General features: G+C 38.5%; 1 protein-coding gene across 1 annotated transcript in view; it reads right to left on the bottom strand.

The window, feature by feature from the left end:
- Positions 1 to 22,843: 22,843 nt before the first annotated feature.
- Positions 22,844 to 25,094, bottom strand: part of LOC118900279 (solute carrier family 22 member 9) — a 39,015-nt gene continuing 36,764 nt past the window's right edge. Inside the window, exons 9-10 of the mRNA XM_036862715.1 lie at positions 24,777 to 24,980; positions 22,844 to 23,876 (exon numbers count right to left, since the gene is read on the bottom strand). Coding sequence (XP_036718610.1) covers positions 23,816 to 23,876; positions 24,777 to 24,980 — 265 coding nt within the window. The 3' untranslated portion in view covers positions 22,844 to 23,815. The remainder of the gene's footprint in view (positions 23,877 to 24,776; positions 24,981 to 25,094) is intronic.

Raw genomic sequence — 25,094 nt, 5'->3', positions numbered from 1 at the left:
AGTGGAGCTGGGTCTTGACGTTGAGATGGAGATCTCTGAGAGATTTTCGCCATTTGATAATACGTGGAGCTGGGAAGTCTCCTGTGGACCAGTGTCCTGAACTTGCCTCTCCCACCTCAGAGGCACAGCCCTGATGCCTGGCTGGAGCACCAAGAGCCTGTCATCCACATGGCTCAGGATAAAAGGGAGAAGAAAAAAAAAGGAGGAAGAAAGAAGAAGATAAAATAAAATAAAATAAAGTAAAATAAAATAAAATAAAGTTATTAAAATAAATAATAGAAAATAGTTATTAAAATTTTTTTTAAAAAGTAAAAAAAAAAAAAAGAAAGAAAGAAGAGAGCAACCAAACCAAAAAACAAATCCACCAATGTTAACAAGTGCTAAAAAATATACAAAAAAACCAAAAAAAAAACCACGGAAAACGGACAGACAGAACCCTAGGACAAATGGTAAAAGCACAGCTATACATACAAAATCACACACAGAAGCATACACATACACACTCACAAAAAGAGAAAAAGGGAAAAATATATATATATCATTGCCCCCAAAGTCCACCTCCTCAATTTGGGATGATTTGTTGTCTGTTCAGGTATTCCACAGAGGCAGGGTACATCAAATTGATTGTGGAGATTTAACCCACTGCTCCTGAGGCTGCTGGGAGAAATTTCCCGTTCTCTTCTTTGTTTGCACAGCTCCCGGGGTTCAGCTTTGGATTTGGACCCACTTCTGTGTGTAGGTCGCCTGAGGGCGTCTGTTCTTCACTCAGACAAGACGGGGTTAAAGGAGCAGCTGCTTTGGGGGCTCTGACTCACTCAGGCCAGGGGGAGGGAGAGGTATGGAGTGCGGGGTGAGCCTGCGGTGGCAGAGGCCAGCGCGACGTTGCACCAGCCTGAGGCACGGTGTGTTCTCCCGGGGAAGTTGTCCCTGGATCACTGGACCCTGGCAGTGGTGGGCTGCACCGGCTCCCGGGAGGGGCGGTGTGGATAGTGACCTGGGCTTGCACACAGGCTTCTTGGTGGCTGCAGCAGCAGCCTTAGCATCTCATGCCCGTCTCTGGAGCTCCTTTAAGCAGCACTCTTAATCCCCTCTCCTTGTGCACCAGGAATCAAAGAGGCAAGAAAAAGTCTCTTGCCTCTTTGGCAGCTCCAGACTTTTTCCCGGACTCCCTCACGGCTAGCTGTGGCACCCTAGCCCCTTCAGGCTGTGTTCACGCAGCTAACCCCAGTCGTCTCCCTGGGATCTGACCTCCGAAGCCCGAGCCTCAGCTCCCAGCCCCCACCCGGCCCGGCGGGTGAGCAGACAAGCCTCTCAGGCTGGTGAGTGCTGGTCGCCACCGATCCTCTGTGTGGGAATCTCTCCGCTTTGCGCTCCACACCCTTGTTGCTGCGCTCTCCTCCGTGGCTCCAAAGCTTCCCCCCTCCGCCACCCGCAGTCTCCGCCAGTGAAGGGGCTTCCTAGTGTGTGGAAACCTTTCCTCCTTCACAGCTCCCTCCCACTGGTGCAGGTCCAGTCCCTATTCTTTTGTCTCTGTTTTTTCTTTTTTCTTTTGCCCTACCCAGGTACGTGGGGGAGTTTCTTGCCTTTTGGGAGGTCTGAGGTCTTCTGCCAGCGTTCAGTAGGTGTTCTGTAGGAACTGTTCCACATGTAGATATATTTCTGATGTATTTGTTGGGAGGAAGGTGATCTCCATGTCTTACTCTTCTGCCATCTTGAAGCTCCTCCCCCAGAATTTTTTTATTCCAAGATTTTGTAGCCAAATTTTCTATTGAAAATTATCGTTTATTGATTCCATTTAAATTTTTATTAAAGTAGAATATTTTTTGGCTTAGGGTATGAAGTTACATTATTAGTCATTTATCTTTAAATAGTTATGCTATTTGTTGCATAATTATTTTGCCCAAGATTTATAATGCCAAAATTATATATTAAGTGTTACATCTGTGGTTTGTTTCTGGACTTCCTTTGATATTTAAACGCATCTTCTATAACTGTTTTGACTACTGCATTTATAGTAAAATCCAGCATATGCTACTGTATAGACTAGCCAGCCCCTGCTCACTCCATGAGCCTCTCTTTTTGGAATCATCTTGTTTATTATTAAATTCTAGATAAATTTGTGACTATTTTTTCAAATTCTTCCAAAAGTTTGTGGTTTTTCTTTGTAACTACTACATCAATTATTCTACTAATTAATTAGGGGAAAACATTATTTTTAGTACCATTCAAACTTCCTATTCAGAAACATGCTCATTATCTACAATTATACAAATATTCAAAGTCCTTTAAAAATATTATGGTTTTCTTGCAGGGGAACCTTTAAGATGACGGAGGAGTAAGATGAGATCACCTTCCTCCCCACAAATACATCAGAAATACAACTACATGTGGAACAACTCCTACAGAACACCTACTGGACACTGGCAGAAGACCTCAGACTTCCCCAAAGGCAAGAAAATCCCCGTGTACCTGGGTAGGGCAAAAGAAAACAGAAAAAACAGAGACAAAAGAATAGGGATGAGACCTGCATCTCTGGGAGGGAGCTGTGAAGGAGGCAAAGTTTCCACACACTAGCAAGCCCCTTCACTGGTGGAGACAGGGGGTGGGTGGAAGGACAGCTTTGGAGCCACGGAGGAGAATGCAGCAACAGGGGTGCAGAGGGGAAAGTGGAGAGATTCCCACACAGAGGATCACTGCTGACCAGCACTCACCAGCCTGAGAGGATTGTCTGCTCACCCCCTGGGGCGGGTGGGGGCTGGGAGCTGAGGCTTGGGCTTCGGAGGTCAGATCCCAGGGAGAGGACTGGGGTTGGCTGTGTGAAGATAGCCTGAGGGGGCTAGTGCACCACAGCTAGCCAGGAGGGAGTCTGGGAAAATGTCTGGACCTGCTGAAGAGGCAAGAGACCATTGTTTCAGGGTGCACGAGGATAAGGGATTCCTTCCCCATGTGCCCACAGAAGGCAGAGCACCACCTAAGCGAGCTCCAGAGATGGGCACGAGCTGTGGCTATCAGCTTGGACCACAGAGACAGGCATGAAATACTAATGCTGCTGCTGCCACTAAAAATCCTGTGTGCAAGCACAGGTCACTATTCACATGCCTCCACCCCAGGAGCCTGTGCAGCCTGCCACTGCCAGGGTCCCATGATCCAGGGACAACTTACCCGGTAGAACACATGGTGCACCTCAGGCTGTTCCAACATCACGCTGGCTTCTGCTGCTGCGGGCTCACCCCACATTCCAATTATAACTACTGTACTCCTCCCTCCTCCCAGCCTGAATGAGCAAGGGTCACCTAATCAGCCGCTGCTTTAACCCCCTACTGTCTGGGCCTGGAACAGATGCCTGAGGGCGACCTACATGCAGAGTTGGGGCCAAAACCAAAGCTGAACCCCAGGAGCTGTGAGAACAAAGAAGAGAAAAGGAAATTTCTCTGTGCAGCCTCAGAAGCAGTGGATTAAATCCCGACAATCAACTTGAGGTACCCTGTATCTGTGGAATACTTGAATAGACAATGAATCAACCCAAAAGTGAGGTGGTGACCTTTGGGAGCAACTGTAGACTTGGGGTTTGCTGCCTGTGACTGACTTGTTTCTGATTTTTATGTTCATCTTAGTATAGTTTTTAGTGCTTGTTATCATTGGTGGATTTGTTTATTGCTTTAGTTGCTCTCTTCTGGGTTTTTTTATTTTTAATATTAAATTTTTAAAAAAATTTTAATAATTAAAATTCCAATTTTTTTCTTTCTTTTTTTCTCCCTTTTCTTCTGAGCCTTGTGGTTGACAGGGTCTTGGTGCTCTGGCCTGTTGTCAGGCCAGAGCCTCTGAGGTGGGAGAGCCAAGTTCAGGGCGTTGGACCACCAGAGACCTCCCAGTCCCATGTAATATCAATCAGTGAGAGCTCTCCCAGAAATCTCCATCTCAATGCTAAGACCCAGCTCCACTCAATGACCAGCAAGCTCCAGTGCTGGACACCCCATGCCAAACAACTAGAAAGACAGGAACACAACCCCACCCATTAGCAGAGAGGCTGCCTAAAATCATACTAAGTTCACAGACACCCCAAAACACACCACTGGATGCGGTCCTGCCCACCAGAAAGACAAGATCCAGGCTCATCCACCAGAACACAAGCACTATTCCCCTCCACCAAGAAGGCTCCACAACCCACTGAACCAACCATACCCACTGGGCACAAACACCAAAAACAACGGGACCTAGGAACCTGCAGCCTGTGAAAAGGAGACTCCAAACACAGTAAGTTAAGCAAAATGAGAGACAGAGAAATACACAGCAGATGAAGGAGCAAGGTAAAAACCCACCAGACCAAACAAATGAATAGGAAATAGGCAGTCTACCTGAAAAAGATATCAGAATAATGATAGTAAAGCTGATCCAAAATCATGGAAATAGAATGGAGAAAATACAAGGAACGTTTAAAAGGACCTAGGAGCACTAAAGAGCAAACAAACAATGCTGAACAACACAATAAATGAAATTAAAAATTCTCTGAAGGAATCAATAGCAGAATAACTGAGGCAGAAGAACAGATAAGTGACCTGGAAGATAAAATAGTGGAAATAACTACTGCAGAGCAGAATAAAGAAGAAAGAATGAAAAGATTGAGGACAGTTTTAGAGACCTCTGGGACAGCATTAAAGCATCAACATTCGAAATATAGGGGTCCCGGAAGAAGAAGAGAAAAAGAAAGGGACTGAGAAAATATTTGAAGAGATTATAGTTGAAAACTTCCCTCATATGGGAAAAGAAATAGTCAATCAAGTCCAGGAAGTGCAGAGAGTCCCATAAAGGATAAATCCAAGGAGAAACACGCCAAGACACATATTAATCAAACTATCAAAAATTAAATACAAAGAACAAATATTAAAAGCAGCAAGGGAAAAGCAACAAAAAACATACAAGGGAATCCCCATAAGGTTAACAGCGGATATTTCAGCAGAAACTCTGCAAGCCATAAGGGAGTGGCAGGACATAGTCAAGTGATGAAAGGGAAAAAACTACAACCAAGATTACTGTACCCAGCAAGGATCTCATTCAGATTCGACGGAGAAATTGAAACCTTTACATACATGCAAAAGTTAAGAGAATTTAGCACCACCAAACCAGCTTTACAACAAATGCTAAGGGAATTTCTCTAGGCAGGAAACAAAAGAGAAGGAAAAGAAAAATAAACAGAAAACAATTAAGAAAATGGTAGTAGGAACATACATATTGGTAATTACCTTAAATGTAAATGGATTAAATGCTCCAACCAAAAGACATAGACTGGCTGAATGGATACAAAAACAAGACCCGTATATATGCTGTCTACAAGAGACCCACTTCAGACCTAGGGACACACACTGAAAGTGAGGGGATGGAAAAAGATATTCCATGCAAGTGGAAATCAAAAGAAAGCTGGAGTAGCAATACTTATATCAGGCAAAATAGACTTTAAAATGAAGACTATTACAAGAGACAAAGAAGGACACTACCTAATGATCAAGGGATCAATCCAAGAAGAAGATATAACAATTGTAAATATTTATGCACCCAACATAGGAGCACCTCAATACATAAGGCAAATACTAACAGCCATAAAAGGGAAAATCGATAGTAACACAATCATAGTAGTGGATTTTAACACCCCACTTTCGCCAATGGACAGATCATCCAAAATGAAAATAAATAAGGAAACACAAGCTTGAAATGACACATTAAACAAGGTGGACTTAATTGATATTTATAGGACATTCCATCCAAAAACAACAGAATAAACTTTCTTTTCAAGTGCTCTTGGGAAATCCTCAAGGATAGATCATATCTTGGGTCACAAATCAAGCCTTGGTAAATTTACAAAAATTGAAATCATATCAAGTATCTTTTCTGACCACAGCGCTATAAGACTAGATATCAATTACAGGAAAAAAACCTGTAAAAAGTACAAACATATGGAGGCTAAACAATACACTACAAAATAACCAGGAGATCACTGAAGAAATCAAAGAGGAAATCAAAAAGTCCTTAGAAACAAATGACAATGAAAACATGATGGCTCAAAACCTATGGGATGCAGCAAAAGCAGTTTGAAGAGGGAAGTTTATAGCAATACAGTCCTACCTCAAGAAACAAGAAAAATCTCAAATAAACAATCCAACCTTACACCTAAATCAATTAGAGAAAGAAGAACAAAAACCCGCAAAGTTAACAGAAGGAAAGAAATCATAAAGATCACAAATAAATGAAAAAGAAGTGAAGAAAACAATAGCAAAGATCAATAAAACTGAAAGCTGGTTCCTTGAGAAGATAAACAAAATTGATAAACCATTAGACAGAGTCATCAAGAAAAAAAGGACAAGACCCAAATCAACAGAATTAGAAATGAAAAAAGAGAAGTAACAACTGACACTGTAGGAATACAAAGAATCATGAGGGATTACTACAAGCAACTATATGCCAATAAAATGGACAACCTGGAAGAAATGGACAAATTCTTAGAAAAGCACAACCTTCTGAGACTGAACCAGGAAGAAATCGAAAATATAAACAGACCAATCACAAGCATTGAAATTGAAACTGTGATTAAATATCTTCCAACAAACAAAAGCCCAGGACCAGACGGTGTCACAGTCAAATTCTATCAAACATTTAGAGAAGAGCTAAAATCTATCCTTCTCAAACTCTTCCAAAATATAGCAGAGGGAAGAACACTCCGAAACTCACTCTGTGAGGCCAACATCACCCTGATACCAAAACCAGTCAAAGATGTTACAAAAAAAAAAAAAAAAAGAAAACTACAGGGGAATACCTCTGAAGAACATAGATGCTAAAATCCTCAACAAAATACTAGCAAACAGAATCCAACAGCACATTAAAAGGATCATACACCATGATCAAGTGGGGTTTATCCCAGGAGTGCAAGGATTCTTCAGTATACTCAAATCAAGCAATGTGATACACCATATTAACAAATTGAACGAGAAAAACCATATGATCATCTCAATAGATGCAGAAAAAGCTTTTGACAAAATTCAACACCAAATTATGATAAAAACTCTCCAGAAAGTAGGTAGAGAGGGAACTTACCTCAACATAACAAAGGCCATATATGACAAACCCACAGCCAACATCATTCTCAATGGTGAAAAACTGAAACCATTTCCACTAAGATCAGGAACAAGACAAGGTTGCCCACTCTCACCACTATTATTCAACATAGTTTAGGTAGTTTTAGCCATAGCAATCAGAGATGAAAAAGAAATAAAAGGAATCCAAGTCGGAAAAGAAGAAGTAAAACTGTCATTGTTTGCAGATGACATGATACTGTACATAGAGAATCCTAGAGATGCTACCAGAAAACTACTAGAGCTAATCAATGAATTTGGTAAAGTAGCAGGATACAAAATTAATGCACAGAAATCTCTTGCATTTCTATACACTAATGGTGAAAATTCTGAAAGAGAAATTAAGGAAACACTCCCATTTACCATTTCAACAAAAAGAATAAAATACCTAGGAATAAACCTACCTCAGGAGAGAGAAGACTTGTATGCAGAAAACTACAAGACACTGATGAAAGAAATTAAAGATGATACAAACAGATGGAGAGATATACCATGTTCTTGGATTGGAAGACTCAGCATTGTGAAAATGACTATACTACCCAAAGCAATGTACACATTCAGTGGAATCCCTATCAAACTACCAATGAGATTTTTCACAGAACTAGAACAAAAAATTTCACAATTTGTATGGAAACACAAAAGACCCCGAATAGCCAAAGCAATCTTGAGACAGAAAAACGGAGCTGGAGGAATCAGGCTCCCTGTCTTCTGACTATAATACAAAGCTACAGTAAACAGGACAGTATGGTACTGGCACAAAAACAGAAATATAGATCAATGGAATAGGATAGAAAGCCCAGAGATAAACCCACGCACGTATGGTCACCTTATCTTTGATAAAGGAGGCAGGAATATACAATGGAGAAAAGATAGCCTGTTTAATAATTGGGGCTGGGAAAACTGGACAGCTACATGTAAAAGAATGAAATTAGAACACTCCCTAACACCATACACAAAAATAAACTCAAAATGGATTAAAGACCTTAACATAAGGCCAGACACTATAAAACTCTTAGAGGAAAACATAGACAGAACACTCTATTACATAAATCACAGCAAGATTCTTTTTGACCCACCTCCTAGAGAAATGGAAATAAAACCAAAAATAAACAAATGGGACCTAATGAAACTTAAAAGCTTTTGCACAGCAAGGGAAACCATAAACAAGATGAAAAGACCACCCTCAGAATGGGAGAAAATATTTGCAAACAAAGCAACTGACAAAGGATTAATCTCCAAAATATACAAGCAGCTCATGCAGCTCAGTATCAAAAAAAACAAAGAACCGAATCCAGAAATGGGCAGAAGACCTAAACAGACATTTCTCCAAAGAAAAAATACAGATTGCCAACAAACACATGAAAGGATGCTCAACATCACTAATCATTAGAGAAATGCAAATCAAAATGACAATGAGGTATCACCTCACACCAGTTAGAATGGGCATCATCAAAAAATCTACAAACAATAAATGCTGGAGAGGGTGTCAAAAAAAGGGAACCCTCTTGCACTGTTGGTGGGAATGTAAATTGATACAACCACTATGGAGAACAGTATGGAGTTTCCTTAAAAAACTAAAAATAGGGCTTCCCTAGTGGTGCAGTGGTTGAGAATCTGCCTGCCAATGCAGGGGACATGGGTTTGAGCCCTGGTCTGGGAAGATCCCACATGCCGCGGATCAACTAGACCCGTGAGCCACAACTACTGAGCCTGTGCATCTGGAGCCTGTGCTCTGCAACAAGAGAGGCCGCGACAGTGAGAGGCCTGCACACCGCGATGAAGAGTGACCCCCACTCGCTGCAACTAGAGAAAGCCCTTGCACAGAAACGAAGACCCAACAGAGCCAAAAATAATAAATTAAAAAAAAAAAGAACAGACATATTGATCAACGGAACAGAATAGAAAGCCCCAAAATGAACCCACACACACAGGGTCAATTAATCTACCACAAAGGAGGCAAGAATATCCAATGGAGAAAAGATGTAAATATTAACCATTCAATTAATGGTGCTGGTAACACTTGCCAGCTACATGTAAAACAGTGAGATTAGAACATTTCCTCACACCATATACAAAAATACACTCAAAATGGTTTAAAGACGTAAATGGAAGACCTGACACCATCAAACTCCTAGAAGAGAAGATAGTCAGAACACTCTCTGACATAAATCATAACAATGGTTTTTTGGATCTGCCTCCTAAGGCAAAAGAAATAAAAGGGAAAATATACAAATGGGACCTAATTAAACTCAAAAACTTTTGCACAGCAAAGATACTTATCAACAAAATAAAAAGACAACCTACTGAGTGGGAGAAAATACTTGCAAATGATATGACTAATAAGCAATTAATATCCAAAATTAATATAACCCCCCCCCCCACAAAGAAACCAATTAAAAATGGGCAGAAGATCCAAATAGACGTTTTTCCAAAAAAAGTACAGATGTCCAACAGGCACATGAAAAAATGCTCAGCATCGCTAATCATCAGAAAAATGCAAATCAAAACCACAATGAGATATCCCTTCACACCTGCCAAAATGGTTATTATCAAAGTCTACAAATAACAAATGTTGGCAAGGATGTAGAGAAAAGGGAACACTAGTACATTGCGGGTGGGATTGTAAATTGGTGCAGCCACTATGGAAAACAGTATGGAGGTTCTTCTAAAAACTAAAAGTAGAACTACCATATGCCCCAGCAATTCCACTGCTGGCTATATATGTGAAGAAAATGAAAACAGTAACTTGAAAATATACATGCACTCCAATGTTCATAGTAACATTATTTAAAATAGCCAAGATATGGAAGCAACCTTAGTGCCCTTCAACAGATAAATGGATATATCTTTATACACACATACACACACACACACACACATACACAATGGAGTATTAGTCATAAAAAAAGAATGAAATTTTGCCATTTGCAACAACATGGATGGACCTAGAGTGTATTATACTTAGTGAAATAAGTCAAAGGCAAATACTGTTATTACTTATATGTCAAATTTTAAAAATAAAACAAATGAATATATGTGACAAAACAGAAACATACTCACAGATACAGAGTAGAAACTAGTGGTTACCAGTTTGGAGAAGGAAGGTGGAAGGGGTGAGATAGAAGTAGAAGATTAAGAGATACAAACTACTATGTATAAAATAAGTAAATATATATATTATACAGTATAGGGAAATATAGTCATTATTTTGTAATAACTTTAAATGGAATATAATCTGTAACAATATTAAATCTCTATTTTGTACACCTGAAGCTAATATAATATTGTAATTCAACTATACCTTAATGAAGAAAAGGTAAGGAGACAACCCTAAAGGCAGCAAGAGTAAAAGCAACTAGTTTTGTACAAGGGAACTCCCATAAAACCATAAGCTGACTATTCAGCGGAAACTTTTCAGGCCAGAAGGGAGTGACATGATATAGTCAAAGTGATGAAAGGAAAAAAAAAATCAATAACCTAGAATACCCTACCAGGCAAGGTTATCATTCAGATTTGAAGGAGAAAGAAAGAGTTTCACAGACAAACAAAAGCTAAAAGAGTACAGTGCCACTAAACTGGCTTTACAAGAAATGTTAAAGGAACTTCTCTAAGCCAAAAACAAAAGTCCACAAATAGTAATGTGAAAATTATGAAAGTAAAAATCTCACTGGTAAAGGCAAACAGAGTAAAAGACATAGATCAACCATAAAGCTTGTAAGATGGTTAAAGGACAAAAGTAATGATGAAATAAAAATTTGTATTCTAAGGCAAGTCAAAGAAAATTTAAAACAAAAGAATTTTCTCTGCTCTTTGGCCTCCTCTTTCCCCTCTACTGTGCATCACGTATCTGCATTTTGCGTCCACCAAAGCTCCTCATTGGCAGAAACACTTGCTCAACCATAATGAGTAACATTCTCCTGGCATTAACAAGACAACTCCTTAAAAGATAACATTTCTTCTTGATCTTGTAAGGGGTCATCATGACCCACCACTCTGTACTTACAGATTGGGATTATGCAAACTATGTCATTTAATGTACAGCCCACTGTCTCAAAAACCTATATAACTGTTCTTTGACCTCAGATGGGTGGAACAGTTCTTGGAACATTCTGAGAGCTTATTCCTTGGCTACAATCATTAATTTGGTATGGATAAAAACTTTCATTTCTTTCTTAGATTATTTTTTTTGTCAACAGTGGTAAAATCATCTATAACTATAATAAGTAGTTAAGGGATACACAATAAAAAATGATGCAACATATGATGTAAAAAACATTAAATGTGGGGTGGGGGGGAGTAAAAATGTAGGTAACCATCATCTTAAAATAATCATATGTACATATATATATATATATATATATATATATATATATATATATATATATATATGAATCTTATGGTGATCACAAAACAAAAACCTAGATACACAGAAAAATAATAGATACACATGCAAAAAAGTGAAAGGAATCCAAACATAACACTAGAGATAATCATCAAATCACAAGGGAAGAGAGCGAAGAAGAGAAAGGAACAAAAAAGAACTACAAAACAACCAGAAAACAATTAACAAAATGGCAATAAATACATACCTGTCAATAATTACTTTAAACATAAATGGAGGGACTTCCCTGGTGGTGCAGTGGTTAAGAATCCACCTGCCAATGCAGGGGACATGGATTCAAGCCCTGGTCCGGGTAAATCCCACATGCCATGGAGCAACTAAGCCCATGTGCCACAAAGCACTCTAGAGCCTGTGAACCACAACTACTGAGCCTGCATGTCACAACTACTGAAGCCCGAGCACCTAGAGCCCACGCACACCGCAATGAAGAGTAGCCCCCACTTGCTGCAACTAGAGAAAGCCCACATGCAGAAATGAAGACCCAATGCAGCCAAAAATAAATAAATAAAATAAAATAAATGATAAAAAAAGTAAATGGACTAAAAGTGGCTGAATTTATGAAAAAAAAAAACCCCCACAAGACCTATACATATACTTCCTACAACAGACTCACTTCAGATCTAAAGACACACAGAGACCAAAAGGGGGAAGATGGAAAAGGTATTCCATGCAAACGGAAAAGAAAAGTAAGCTGGAGTAGCATTACTTATATCAGGAAAATAGACTTAAAAACAAATACTGAAATAAAGGACTAAAAAGGACATTACATATTGATAAAGGTATGATTCTAACAAGAAAGAATAACAATTGTAAACATATATACATCCAACATAGGCGCACCTAAATTCATGAAACAAATATTAACAAACATAAGGAAGTTGACAGTAATACAATAATATTAGGGGACTTTAACATCATACTTACATCAATGGACAGATTATCCAGACAGAAAATCAAAGAGGAAACACTGGCTTTAAATGATACCTTAGAGCAGAGGGAATTGATATATAGAGAACATTTCATCCAAAAGCAGCAGAGTACACATTCTTTTTAAGTGCACATGGAATATTATTCAGCATATCCCATGCTAGGCCACAAGAGAAATCTCAGTAAATTTAAGAAGTTTGAAATCATATCAAGCATCTTTTCAGAGCACAATAGTATGTGAATAAAAATCAACTAAAAGAGAAAACTGTACAATACACAAACATGTGGGGGTTAAACACATGGCGACTAAACAATCAATGGGTCACTGAAGAAATTAAAGAGGAAATAAAAAAGTACCTGGAGACAAATGAAAATAGAAACATAATGATAAAGAATCTATGGGCTGCAACAAAGGCAATTCTAAGAGGGAAGTTTATAGCAATACAAGCCTACCTAAGGAAACAAGAAAAATCTCAAAGAAATAATCTAGCCTAAAGGAACTGGAGAAATAAGAACAAATAAAACACAAAGTTAGTAGAAGGAAAGAAAGAATAAAGATCAGAGCATCAAAAAATGAAACAGAGACTAAAAACCCCAAACAATGGAAATGATCAAAAAAACTAAGAACTGATTTTTAAAAATTAATTAATTAATTAATTTATTTATTTATTTTTGGCTGTGTTGGGTCTTCGTTTCTGTGCAAGGGCTTTCTCTAGTTGCGGCGAGCGGGGGCCACTCTTCATCACGGTGCGCGGGCCTCTCACTGTCGCGGCCTCTCTTGTTGCGGAGCACAAGCTCCAGGCACGCAGGCTCAGTAGTTGTGGCTCACGGACCTAGTTGCTCCACAGCATGTGGGATTTTCCCAGACCAGGGCTCAAACCCGTGTCCCCTGCATTGGTAGGCAGATTCTCAACCACTGTGCCACCAGGGAAGCCCTAAGAACTGATTTTTGAAAAGAGAAAAAATGGCCAAACCTTTAGCTGGACTCATCAAGAGAAAAAGAGAGCTCAAATAAAATCATAAATGAAACTAACACACCATTGTAAAGCAATTATACTCTAATAAAGATGTTAAAAAAAATGAAAGTGGAGAAATTATAACTGACACCACAGAAACAAAGAATCATAAGAGATTACTGTGACCAATTATGTGTCAATAAAATGGACAACCTAAAGAAATGGATAAATTCCTAGAAATGTACAATCTCCCAAGGCTGGATTCAGTCAGAAAACTGGAAGACTGGATTCAGGAAGAAATAGAAAACAAGAACAGACCAATCAGCAGTAATAAAATTGAATCAGTAACAAACTCCACCAAAACAAATGTCCAGGATCAGACAGCTTCACAGAGGAATTCTATCAAACATTTAAAGAAGACTTAATACTTATCCTTTCAAAAGTTCCAAAAAATTGAAGAGAAAGGAACACTTCCAAATTTATTCAAAAAAGCCAGCATTACCCTGTTACCAAAACCAGACAAAGACACTCACACACACCAGAAATACAGACTAATACCACTGGTGAAAATAGATGCAAAAATCCTCCACAAATATTAAGAAACTGAATTCAAAAATACTTTAAAAGAAAGATACAACATGATGAAGTGGGATTTATCCCAAGGATGCAAGGATGATTCAATAGTCATAAATCAATCCATGTGATATACCACATTAACAAACTGAAGAATAAAAATCATATGATCAGGCCAACAGATGAAGAAAAATTTTTTGCCAAAATTCAACATCCATTTATGGTAAAAGCAGTTGACAAAGTGAGTAGAAAGGGAACATAATAAAGGGTTATATATGATAAACATACAGCCATCATCATACTCAATAGTGAAATACTGAAAGCATTTTCTCTAACATTGGGAAAGAGACAAAGATGCTCACTCTTGCCACTTTTATTAGACATAGTACTGGAAGTCCTGGCCACAGAAATTGACAGAAAAATATTCAAGGGATCCAAATTGGAAAGGAAGAAGTAAAACTGTCACTGTTTTCAGATGACGTAATACTACATATAAAAATCCCAAAGAGGCCACCAATAAACTGTAACAACTAACTAATTTTGTAAAGTTGCAGGATATAAAACTAATATACAGAAATCTGTTGCATTTCTATACATTAAAAAATATTAGAAAGAGAAATTAAGAAAACAATCCCCTTAAAAATTGCATCAAAAGAAAATTTAACCAGGAACATGAAAGACTTGTATTTGGAAAACATAAGACATCAATGAAAGAAACTGAAGTAGATACAAACAACTGGAAAGACACACTCATCTACAACACAAACCACAAGATTCTATATTTGTCTCTATATTTACCTTTATCAGGGATTTTATACTTTTACATGGTTTTGTGTTGCTGTTTATTGTCTCTTTGCTTCAACTTGTAGGACTCCTTTTAACATTTCACGTAAGTCTGATCTAGTGGTGATAAACTTCTTCATCTTTTGTTTGGGAAAGTCTTACCTTCTTTTTTTTAGGGATAGTTTTGCTGGATATAGTATTCTTGGTTGGCAGTTTTTTTTTTTTCTTTCTTTGAATTTATCATTCCACTCCATTCTAGACCACAATATTTCTGTAGAAAATATGCTGATAGTCTAATAGGCACTCTCTTGTGTATAACAAGTTGCTTTTCTCTTGTTGCTTTCAAGATTCTCTCTTTATCTGTGGCTTTTGACAGTATGATTATAATAATGTATCTCAGGAAAGGTCTCTTCAGATTTATCCCAGTTGGAGTTCTTTGTGCTTCTTCAACTTGTATGTCTATTTCTCAGACTTGGGAATTTTTTGGCTATTATTTCTTCAAATAGTTTCTCTTCTCCTTTCTCCCTTTCTTCTCCTTTCAAGACTCCCATAATGTGCATGCTGTTCTGCTTGGATGTGTCCCATAAGTCCTTTTAGCTCTCTTCATTTTTCTTTATTTGTTCTTCTTTTTGATCCTCTGCCTTGGTAATTTCAAAAGTTCTGTCTTCATGTTCATTGATTCTGTCTTCCGCCTGGTCAAGTCTGTTGCTTAGTCCTTCCCATAAATTTTTCAATTTAGTTCTTGTATTCTTCAGTTCCAGAATTTCTGTTTGGTTTTCATTTATAGTTTACATCTCTGTTGATAGTCTCATTTTGTTCATGCATTTCCCCCCTGATTTTGTTTAGTTGCCTTTGCTCTCTTTAATTCATTGAGCATCTTTATCATGGTAATTTTGCATTCTTTGGCAATTCATGTATTTCTGTTTCCTTTAGGTTCAGTTTCTGGAGGTTTAATTGGTTCATTTAAATGTGTCATGATTGCCTGTTTCTTTTTATGTCTTGTTATTTTTGTTATTGAGGTTTTTAGCATCTGAAGAACCAGCTAACTCTTCCAAACTTTGTACTCTGGTCTCATACAGGGAGGACTTTCTTCACAAAGCCTGGCTAGAGATTCTGGAGACCTCTCAAGCCTTTTCTTGGTATGTGCCCTCTCTGGCTTTTGTGTGTAATCTCCAATATGAAGAAGTTGGCTGATTTTTACTCAGGACCTCTCCCTATTGTTTGTAGTGTTGAGACCTAGCAGACACTGTAGTAAATCACTGTCCGGGGTCTCCACCTAGTGTCTGTTTGTGGTATTGCACATTCTGGTGCAGGGTTTATGTCTTTTTTTCAGAGGATGCCCCCCCCAACCTGGCATCCATTCTTATTTGTATAGGTGATGGTCTCCCCAGAAGTGCCCCCCCCCAATAAATCACTTGGACATACAATCTTCTAATTTCCTCCCCAGAAAGAAGATAGGAGTTGGTGGTTTCCAATCCGATGCACCTCAGTGTGAGGTGTGGGGAGGGGCTCTAACTAGAGAGAGTGGAGAGTGTCAGGAATTCCCTACTGGTTGATGCTGTTGGCTTCATGCTCATCTGGGGTGCATGAATTTTTAACTGGCTTCTGGATTTCTCACAGAAGTTTTTTGTCATCTTCTTGTTGTTAAATCTGTGGGGAAGGAAGGTCTAGGGCTTCTTATTCTGCCATCTTGCTAATGTCACTCCCAGAATTAATAGAATTTTTACTTTGAATTGGTTGCCAGTGAGTACCTAAGGAAAAGTGAGAAAAATCCTATTGGAACCTGGAGAAGTGAGGATCCATATTATATAGTTGCAGAAAGCTTAACAACACTGTCCTTACTAATATGTGGAAAGTGGAAAATGGGCTTAATAAACTGGGTGATATAGCTAAGAAAATTATCAAGCAAAATGTCAAAGATGTCACTTGATTTTTCTTGCTGATTTTACAAAAAAATGAATGGAGAGAGATAAATTAAGAACTACTAAAGTAAGAAGAATGAGGACATGATGGGTTTTAGTTTTATTTCTAGATAGCAGGTGAGCTAAAAATTAGCATTGGATTCTCAGGAAAGACCAAATCCAGGCTATTATCAGAAAAAACATTTTTACACATCAAGTAGAGATGTGAGTATAAAATCATTTGATAAGACCTCACAAGGATCAAGGTGTTGCTACAAATGAGTTTATGTTATCTGATAAGCTGCTATGGATGAGAATATGGAAGGCTATAAACTTCCATTATGGGTATTGTAATTCAGGCCTAGGTTTGTAATTGAAAATAAGATAATGAGACATTCATCCAGATTCAGACAGACCAATTTGTTCAATTTGCAGCATCAAGCTACTAGGGACAATTATGTTTTCTCTTGCTCCTTGGACAATAACATATTCTCTTGTGTTTCTGGAAAATGATTCCACTCCTGGGCAATAAAAACCACAGAATTAAAGCCTGAACACAAACTATGGTATATGCTCTCTAGGCTACTGGGCAGTTAAACAGGCCAGTTGAAGATCCATACTGTAGGACTCTTATGTATCTGATGATTACTTTAGGGGGTACCCATGGGAGTGACTGATAATGTTCTCATGGTGGATATTACCTATTGATAACAGGCCAGCAAATGGCAATAAAATTTTAAGATCCAGATTGAAGATCAGTGAGCTCTCTCATTTATAGTGCACAATCTGGCTCCCTCCCGCCTGTGCTGTGTGGACTGGTATTGATTCAATGACTTTGACATATAGTCATACTTTATCCGTTCAAGGAAAAACAGAACTGGGGCAAAGTCTAAAATTCATCAGTTCCTAAGGAGCACCAGATACATTATGCACTGATGAAGGTGTATTGGGGAACTTATGGCAACAAAGGAATCTCTTCATATTTTTGGATACTGAGGAATAATTCACGGTGCTGCCAGGAGGTACTCATGTTACATTGGGAAATTACTTTAACTGGATATGGAAATAACTTTCAGATTGGACAATGGACTGTTATAATTTTGTGGGTGGGAACTTTAGGGCCGATACACATCAAGTAGTGGTGATTGATACTGCTGAATGTATTGTGGGAATAGATATGTTATATATGTGTAGTACTCTGGTTATTGTAAGGGATGTTCCCAATGGGGAAATGTTGTAATTCGAAGCAGATTAGTAAGATAAGTGTACACCAGGAACCATCTATCTTCCCCAGCATTGTCACGTAGTTCCTTTGTGATAGTAGAGGATAGCATTGTAGAGGGAAGCAGGTTACTACAGTAATCATGGAGATAATGGAGGAAGAAGAGCTTAATTAAAATATCACATTATTAAATAGCTTTGTGTGATCAATCAAAAAAGTCCAATGAAGCTTGGTGCTCCACTGTGGACCCCTGAAATTTAGGGAGGCATTATCTCCTCTGCAACTGCAGTTGTGATATCATGAAGTTGTGGAGTCGTGATGGAGTCCATTGTGCAGACCGAGGGCACGTGTTAAGCAGTGATGACATTGCTAATGCCTGTTAAGAGACAGTTTCTCGTTGCCATTTGGGTTCTAGTGAGGTATGAGCCTTCCTGCCCTGCCTCCCTCAGAATGGAGCTGCCGAGTATAAAATATATACTTTAGCTGCAGACTAGCATCAGCTCTTCATCAGTGGGGTGTCCCACAACTCAGATTGTAGTCTTCTGGCCCCTTTTTGTGACCTACTTTGTGGTTTGTGGGACAAAGACTATGAAGAACTTGTATCCTTGGCTACTCTTCACTTCACTGTCTATGTAGATAAATAAAAATGGTTTGTTTTATCTGTACTCTCTGAATTAGTTAAGGCCCTGATCTTTTGATGTGATCTTGACAGACTAAGGATGAGCTCTTGGAGTTGTGGTTCAAAAATGGAGCATGGAGGAAATGTAACCAGCAAAAGAGATATTAGGAATAGCTAGAAAATCTATTTTAGATATTGTCTACTTCAGATATTCTTTTACTTATTATTGCTTGCTTCTCCTGATATCTCTGTAAATTTTACCCTCATCCATACAGTCATCCAAATAAAATGCCTGGTTTTCCCTTAACTCTTTATTGTCATTCACTCAAAATTCAAACAATGTCAAATTCGGTCAATTCTATCTACTAAATCTATTTCTATCATCATAATGAAATCAGAATGAAAATCATAACATTTCCTGACCTAATACAATTTTAGCCCAAAATGAAGAAACAGTATTCATGGTCTCTTGGTGTGCAGTAAAGATTTTAACTCAATGGCTTAGGATGTTCAAAACCTGCTCTATCTGAGGAAAGGGCTGGCCTTTTTCTCTCTCCTGGGAGACAACCTATAAGCCTTTTGAATATTTGATTTGATAAGGGTTTATTTGTATATTTGGGACTTGGGCTATGACAGATAGTTTAGCTATGAATCTGATTTATGGTGAATGAGTGCTTTTGTTAACCTGGGGCCATGGGTCATTTTATATCAGTCTGACCTCTTGGGGGTCCATAACTGAGTAGTTAAGGGCAGTCACTTGGGCCTGTCCATCTTACAAGACAGACACCCAATAAAAACCCTGGACACCTAGGCTTGGGTGAGTTTCTGTAGCTGGAATTTCTTCATACATCTTGTCATATACCACATATGTGTTGCTGGTAGAATTAACCAGTGTATGTAACTCCAAACAGGAAAGGACAACAGGAAGCTTGTGCTTGATTTCTTCTGGATTCCACCTAAGGCATTTTTCCTTTTCTGATTTTAATTTTTCTTTCCACTGTAATAAACCATAAGCATACTATAACGGCTTTTCAGAATTCTGTTACTCCTTCCAGTAAATCAGGAAACTCAAATGTGTTCTTGGGGACCCCCAACACTCTTGGGATACTTCAGTGAAGGTAGATCAACAGATTAGTCTTTGTTTTTTTTTTTTTTTTTAGTCTTTGTTTTGCATCTGGTGTTTTGGGATAAAAAAACCTCTTAGCCATTAATTTTCATGCAGGAGGTTTATTAGAACTACAATCTATAAGTTTGTGAGGAAGGCATGACTGGTTACAGCTAAATGTTGAACCAGTATTGTTGTAACAGAGTGCCCAGGCAATCTATGGGAGGAGGTAGAGATGGAAGAGCCCTTCAGAAATGTCTGGTATCGAGTCAGAGAATGAGCCAAGTTAACACGACAAGGACGAGTTATTGTGTATGAGCAGTCCCTCAGGAGTGTAACATTGAAGGATGTACATCACTTTGACCAAGGACCAGTCCAAGGAATAAATGTGTGCATTAAGTCATACTCTTGTTGTAGCCCATCTATCTTGCCCATAGGGATGGTATGCTTTATTTATCATTGCCATAAGTTATCTAAAATGGAACAGTATCTGCTATATCTAGGAAGTGAAACACATTGATAAATGACAAAAAGCAGCTCTTTAGTTGAGATATCCTTGTATAAGAGTTTTCAGCTCCTATAGAACATGCTATACAGACAATGGCTTATGGTGACTAAGCCACTTAGTCTCTGTCTTGTGATCAACAGCAACTCATGGACTCTGGAGAAAATAGATTCTGGGAAACAAGGATCAACTAATGTATCTTTGAGTTTTCTGAAAAGAAGGATGATAGGATGGTAAAAAACAAAAATAAACAAACCCCACCTTTACTAAATTGCATAAGTGCAATTGCAGGTCTCTAGTTTTCACACATTTCCTTTTCTCAGGTTCACTACAAGACTATATTCCACTCAGTGATGTCATAATAACTTTGAGAATAATAAAGGGTAATAACTTAGAGAGGGTACCAATGGAAGCCTCTTTCAGCAGAGATTTCCATGCCATGTCATTCCATAAATCACCTGCTGTCCTACTAATAGCTGCACTTGCTTTATGTACTATCCTTCTTTAGGAACCATTGACTAGATTCCATGATACTATTTCTGAATAATTAATAGAATCAGGTTTTATATAACGATTGTCAAAAATTATATACAGCCTCATGGTTCAAAAAGGTATGGTTGCCAAGGCCTCTGTTAGTGGGTAGTCTGTGTCTATGTCCAGGAAGAAGCTCTAATATTACAATTAGGAGACAAGATTTGCCATATAGCATTTCCTCACTTGATTTTAAATGTCATTAGTTATCTGAATTCGCTTTTTCCTTTTATAAAAGTCCTTTTAAGAAATACTACAAAATACAGAGTAAATGAAACATGTTCACTGATAATCCTGTTGCAAAACAGTGACAGATTGGAAACAATGGACCATGTTCACTGATAATCCTGTTGCAAAACAATGGCAGATTGGATGTTTTTGAAGAATGACCCTGCAACTCTGTGTCAGACTGAAAGGAAAATTCCCCAAGCCTCTCACCACAATTTACTATACTTGTGCATACTATACTTCTCCACCAAAATATACGTCACTCTACTCTCTGTATCACAGAGCATCTGCTGGGCCACAACTGCTGGTGTAACGTCAAAGACCCATGAGGACCTGTGGGACTTTTTCTGCCATGAAACATCAGATTTTATGGACTGGCAGCTAGCCTTTGGGGTGATGTACAATAGATGCTGTCTAGTCTTTCCCATGATGGGATATCAAACATTTCATTAGGAAGAAGACCGAATAAACCAATGACATTCATTATTGATAATTCCTTGGCATTTCCTTTCTCTCTTTCCCACTTTTTGCAAGTGGTAATTTCTGTGCTTCTTGATCTCTTGGAAGTCATTTGGCAGGGAAAAGGCAAAAGAAGACGTAAGACTGGGGCTTCCCTGGTGGTGCAGTGGTTAAGAATCCGCCTGCCAATGCAGGGGACACAGGTTCAAGCCCTGGCCCGGGAAGATCCCACATACCATGGAGCAACTAACCCCCTGAGCCACAACTACTGAACCCACATGCCAAAACTACTAAAGCCCATGCGCCTAGAGCCTGAGCTCTGCAACAAGAGAAGACACCGCAATAAGAAGCGTGTGCACCAAACGAAGAGGAACCCTCACTTGCTGCAACTAGAGAAAGCCCGTGCACAGCAATGAAGACCCAAAGCAGCCAAAAATAAATGAATAAAAATAAAAAATAGATAAATTTATTTTAAAAAGAACTGAAATTTAAAACAAAGAAGACTGTAAGACTGACTTGATTGTGTTTCAAAAACTAAAGCCCATGGGGTAACTAGAAGGTATGTGTGGACGAGCTAATAAGAGAAAGAAGTTGAGTGTCTAGGAAGTCTGAGGATGGAGGAGTGCTTGTAGGTTCTGGGGGAGCAGGGACCCAGTCCTGAGCCCTGGCAACACTCTGTGGAAACAGAAGACCCCTTCCATTGTGGCTGTAAAAGGAGCTGAGCTGTCAGATGAGAAGCCCCAGATTCCAACATTTCATTGTGGTGTGGATGGCAGAATTGCTGCACCTGAGTGTCCACTGGTCCAGTAGTAACCTCTTTGAACAGGTAACTGATAACCAGTGCAGCTCCTCCTTGTAACCGTATATACTCCTGGAATCTAGATAGCTCTGGTGTGGAAGACTTGTGGAAATAATTTCCCAAAGTAACTGATTTGCAATTTTCTACCAGCCTGGAGGGAATGAGGACTTTAAAATAAATTTTCTTTGCCCATAGAAAATAAAAATGTGATGCCACGCCAGTACACATAGAGTAATATCTGCTACATCTGTTTTTATAACTTTTTTTTCATTTCCTCTTTGTATCCAAGGTTCCTATGATACTGCTTGGTGACTATTACATGCTGAATAAATGGTTGCTGAATCAATGAAAGATTTTTAAAGCTCTTTATAATGACACCATTCTGTTTTATGCAATTGTATGGCATATGTTATTTTATAACTCCACCATCAATTAACAAGTTTCCATTTACATTCTTCGGAAAATAAAAGTTGGTATTTTACTTAGTTTATATGTCTTTAAATTCCAGTGGTTTTGTACAGTTTTTCATAAATTTATTAGTCATAGGATTTTTTCTTTTGAAAATTATATGCTCTTGCCTTTTGACCATCTAATATTGAATTATGTATTCTTTTCATGAATATATATTAGAATCCTACATATTAATATATAATCATTTTGAAAATTGTTAATTTGTCTTTTGCAGTTTATTTTTGATAGTATCTTATAATATTTTAAAATGTTGCATTATCCTTTTAAAATTTAGAGTACAGAAACTTACAAAGAAGAAAGTAAAATCTCATAAAGGTACACCACTAAAAGTTAACAGCTTTTATCATTTTGGTGAATATTTTTTCTAGATTTCTCCCATAAGTTTTTAGAGTTTTGTCCAATAGAGGTTTTAAATGAGTATTTAGTCAAATCTACCTGTATTTAAATCATTGGCATTTGCTTTACTTATCAGAACATTTTCTTAATCCCAAGATTTTGTACCCACATTTTCTATTGAATAACATGGCTTAATTGTTCCATTTGTCATTTTAACCATATGGAATATATATTTTTTTGGTTTAGAGAATGAAATCAAATTATTAGTCATTTATTTCTAAAGTTAGTTAATGATATTTATTACATAATCATTTTTTTCTACCAGTGATTTATGATGCCCAAATTATCAAATTTTAAGTGTTCTACACACCACCGTCTCATTCTGGACTTCTTTTGATTTGTAAATGCATCTGCGTTTCATTTCAGCATATGCTGCCCCAAATACTTGCACCACCTACCCTCCATAAACTTCATTTTTCTGGATCTTGTCTATAATTAATTTGTAGATATATTTGGAACTTTTTCAAATTGTCCCCAAAGTAATTATTACATCAATTACTCAGTCATTAATTAGAGCAGAATCAATGTTTTAAATACTATTCTAGCTTTCTTTCCAGAAACGTGCTAGGGTTCTACAATTATACACATATTTTATTATGATTCCTTTAAAAGTATTATGACTTTCCTCAAACTTCTTATTATGATTAGTCATAGGCATTTTATATATAGTTATTTAGAACTGCAATTGTAAATGGGGTCCATTTTTCCTTTATATCTTTTTATTTATTTGTTTTCCAAATTTTGCCAATATCTGGGAATGATCCCAATTTTTCTTGTTTATCTTGCTCTTTGATTAGCAGTTAGTTCCTGGAATCCTTTAAAACTGTGTCACTTTCATGGAGGTATCTTCCTGCTTTGCTTTTCTTGAGCCTCTTCTCCTAGAGCAAATACAATGAAAACAACAAACAAACAAAATTTTAAAAACATGGAAAAACATCTATGTCCTGCATTCTTTAGAGCAAACTGATTCTTGGTCCATGAGTTTTGATGAAAACCATGACACCTGCCCTGAGAATCTGAGTGAATTTTGTGAAGAAAAAAGCCAAGCTCCCAGGGCAGGATCTGGAGACGCAGCTTTGATAGTTTCAGCGCTCACCCTTGGACACCATGGTATTGGCTAATGGGGTCTTTGGAAGAGGAAAGGGAAGTATATAAAAGTTTTTAAACCCTTTCAAATTATTGATCACTTAAAAATACCAATAACTACCACCTTTTTCCTCTCTTTTCTTAACACTTTCATTCCCAGTGAAAACCAGACGGTCTGAATCTTACAGGCAGCACAATAGGACTCCTTCCCCTGAGATATATTGTCATCTGTGGAAGGGGCTCTTGTCCTCTCCCTGATCTCCCTCAGATCTTCAGTGACCAGGGCAGGTCACAGACCTACAGACACCAGCAATCTCAGAGAGGTTACTGCCCTCACTGGGCTGAGGGCTGCCAGGATCTGAGGGATGAGAATCTGGTGTCTGGATCTGTGCATGTTTGTGAAACACCTTCAAGGGTATGTATGTCACACTAGGGCATTAATTTTGGCTTCTTCATCACTAAACCTACTGGTGCCTACTGGTGTTGGTCTGTGCGATCTAGGGAGGCTTGGGGGAGTCTGAGGTCACTGTGAGGAGGGATGAGGCTGTAGCTAAACCAAAGGCACTGACCACCTGGAGTAGTCTAGGTGTAAGCCTTCTCCTGGGGACAATGGCCCTGCATGGTGCCTTGCCCTCCTCAGCACGAACCTATATCACACAGCAACCCTAAGGGAGAGCCAGTGGTTTACTCACTCCTTTTCCACATCCTGGATGGAGTCAGGCAGAGGCTTATTCCTGGTTTCAGGAAGGAGTGGAACAACAAGGCCAGCGAGGATGGAGCAGACTCCATAGATGATCCAGGGTAGGTGGGGAGAATAGATGGTTAGGATCATCAAGAGGGGAGCCAGGGCTGCCCCAACATTAGAAGCAATTCCCATGAATCCTGAGGCTGTTACCCTTGGAGTGCAAACAACAATACAAAAATAATCTGGTATAAATCCATACAAGTAATTTGTAATTTATTATTTTGCTTTGATTATGGGAGACACCTCAGCAGTATTTAGACACATG

Source organism: Balaenoptera musculus, chromosome 8 (assembly GCF_009873245.2).
Source record: "Balaenoptera musculus isolate JJ_BM4_2016_0621 chromosome 8, mBalMus1.pri.v3, whole genome shotgun sequence".
NCBI classification, from domain to species: domain Eukaryota; kingdom Metazoa; phylum Chordata; class Mammalia; order Artiodactyla; family Balaenopteridae; genus Balaenoptera; species Balaenoptera musculus.
Note: the sequence above shows the minus strand (reverse complement) of the source record. Positions and strands in the feature narration are given on the sequence as shown.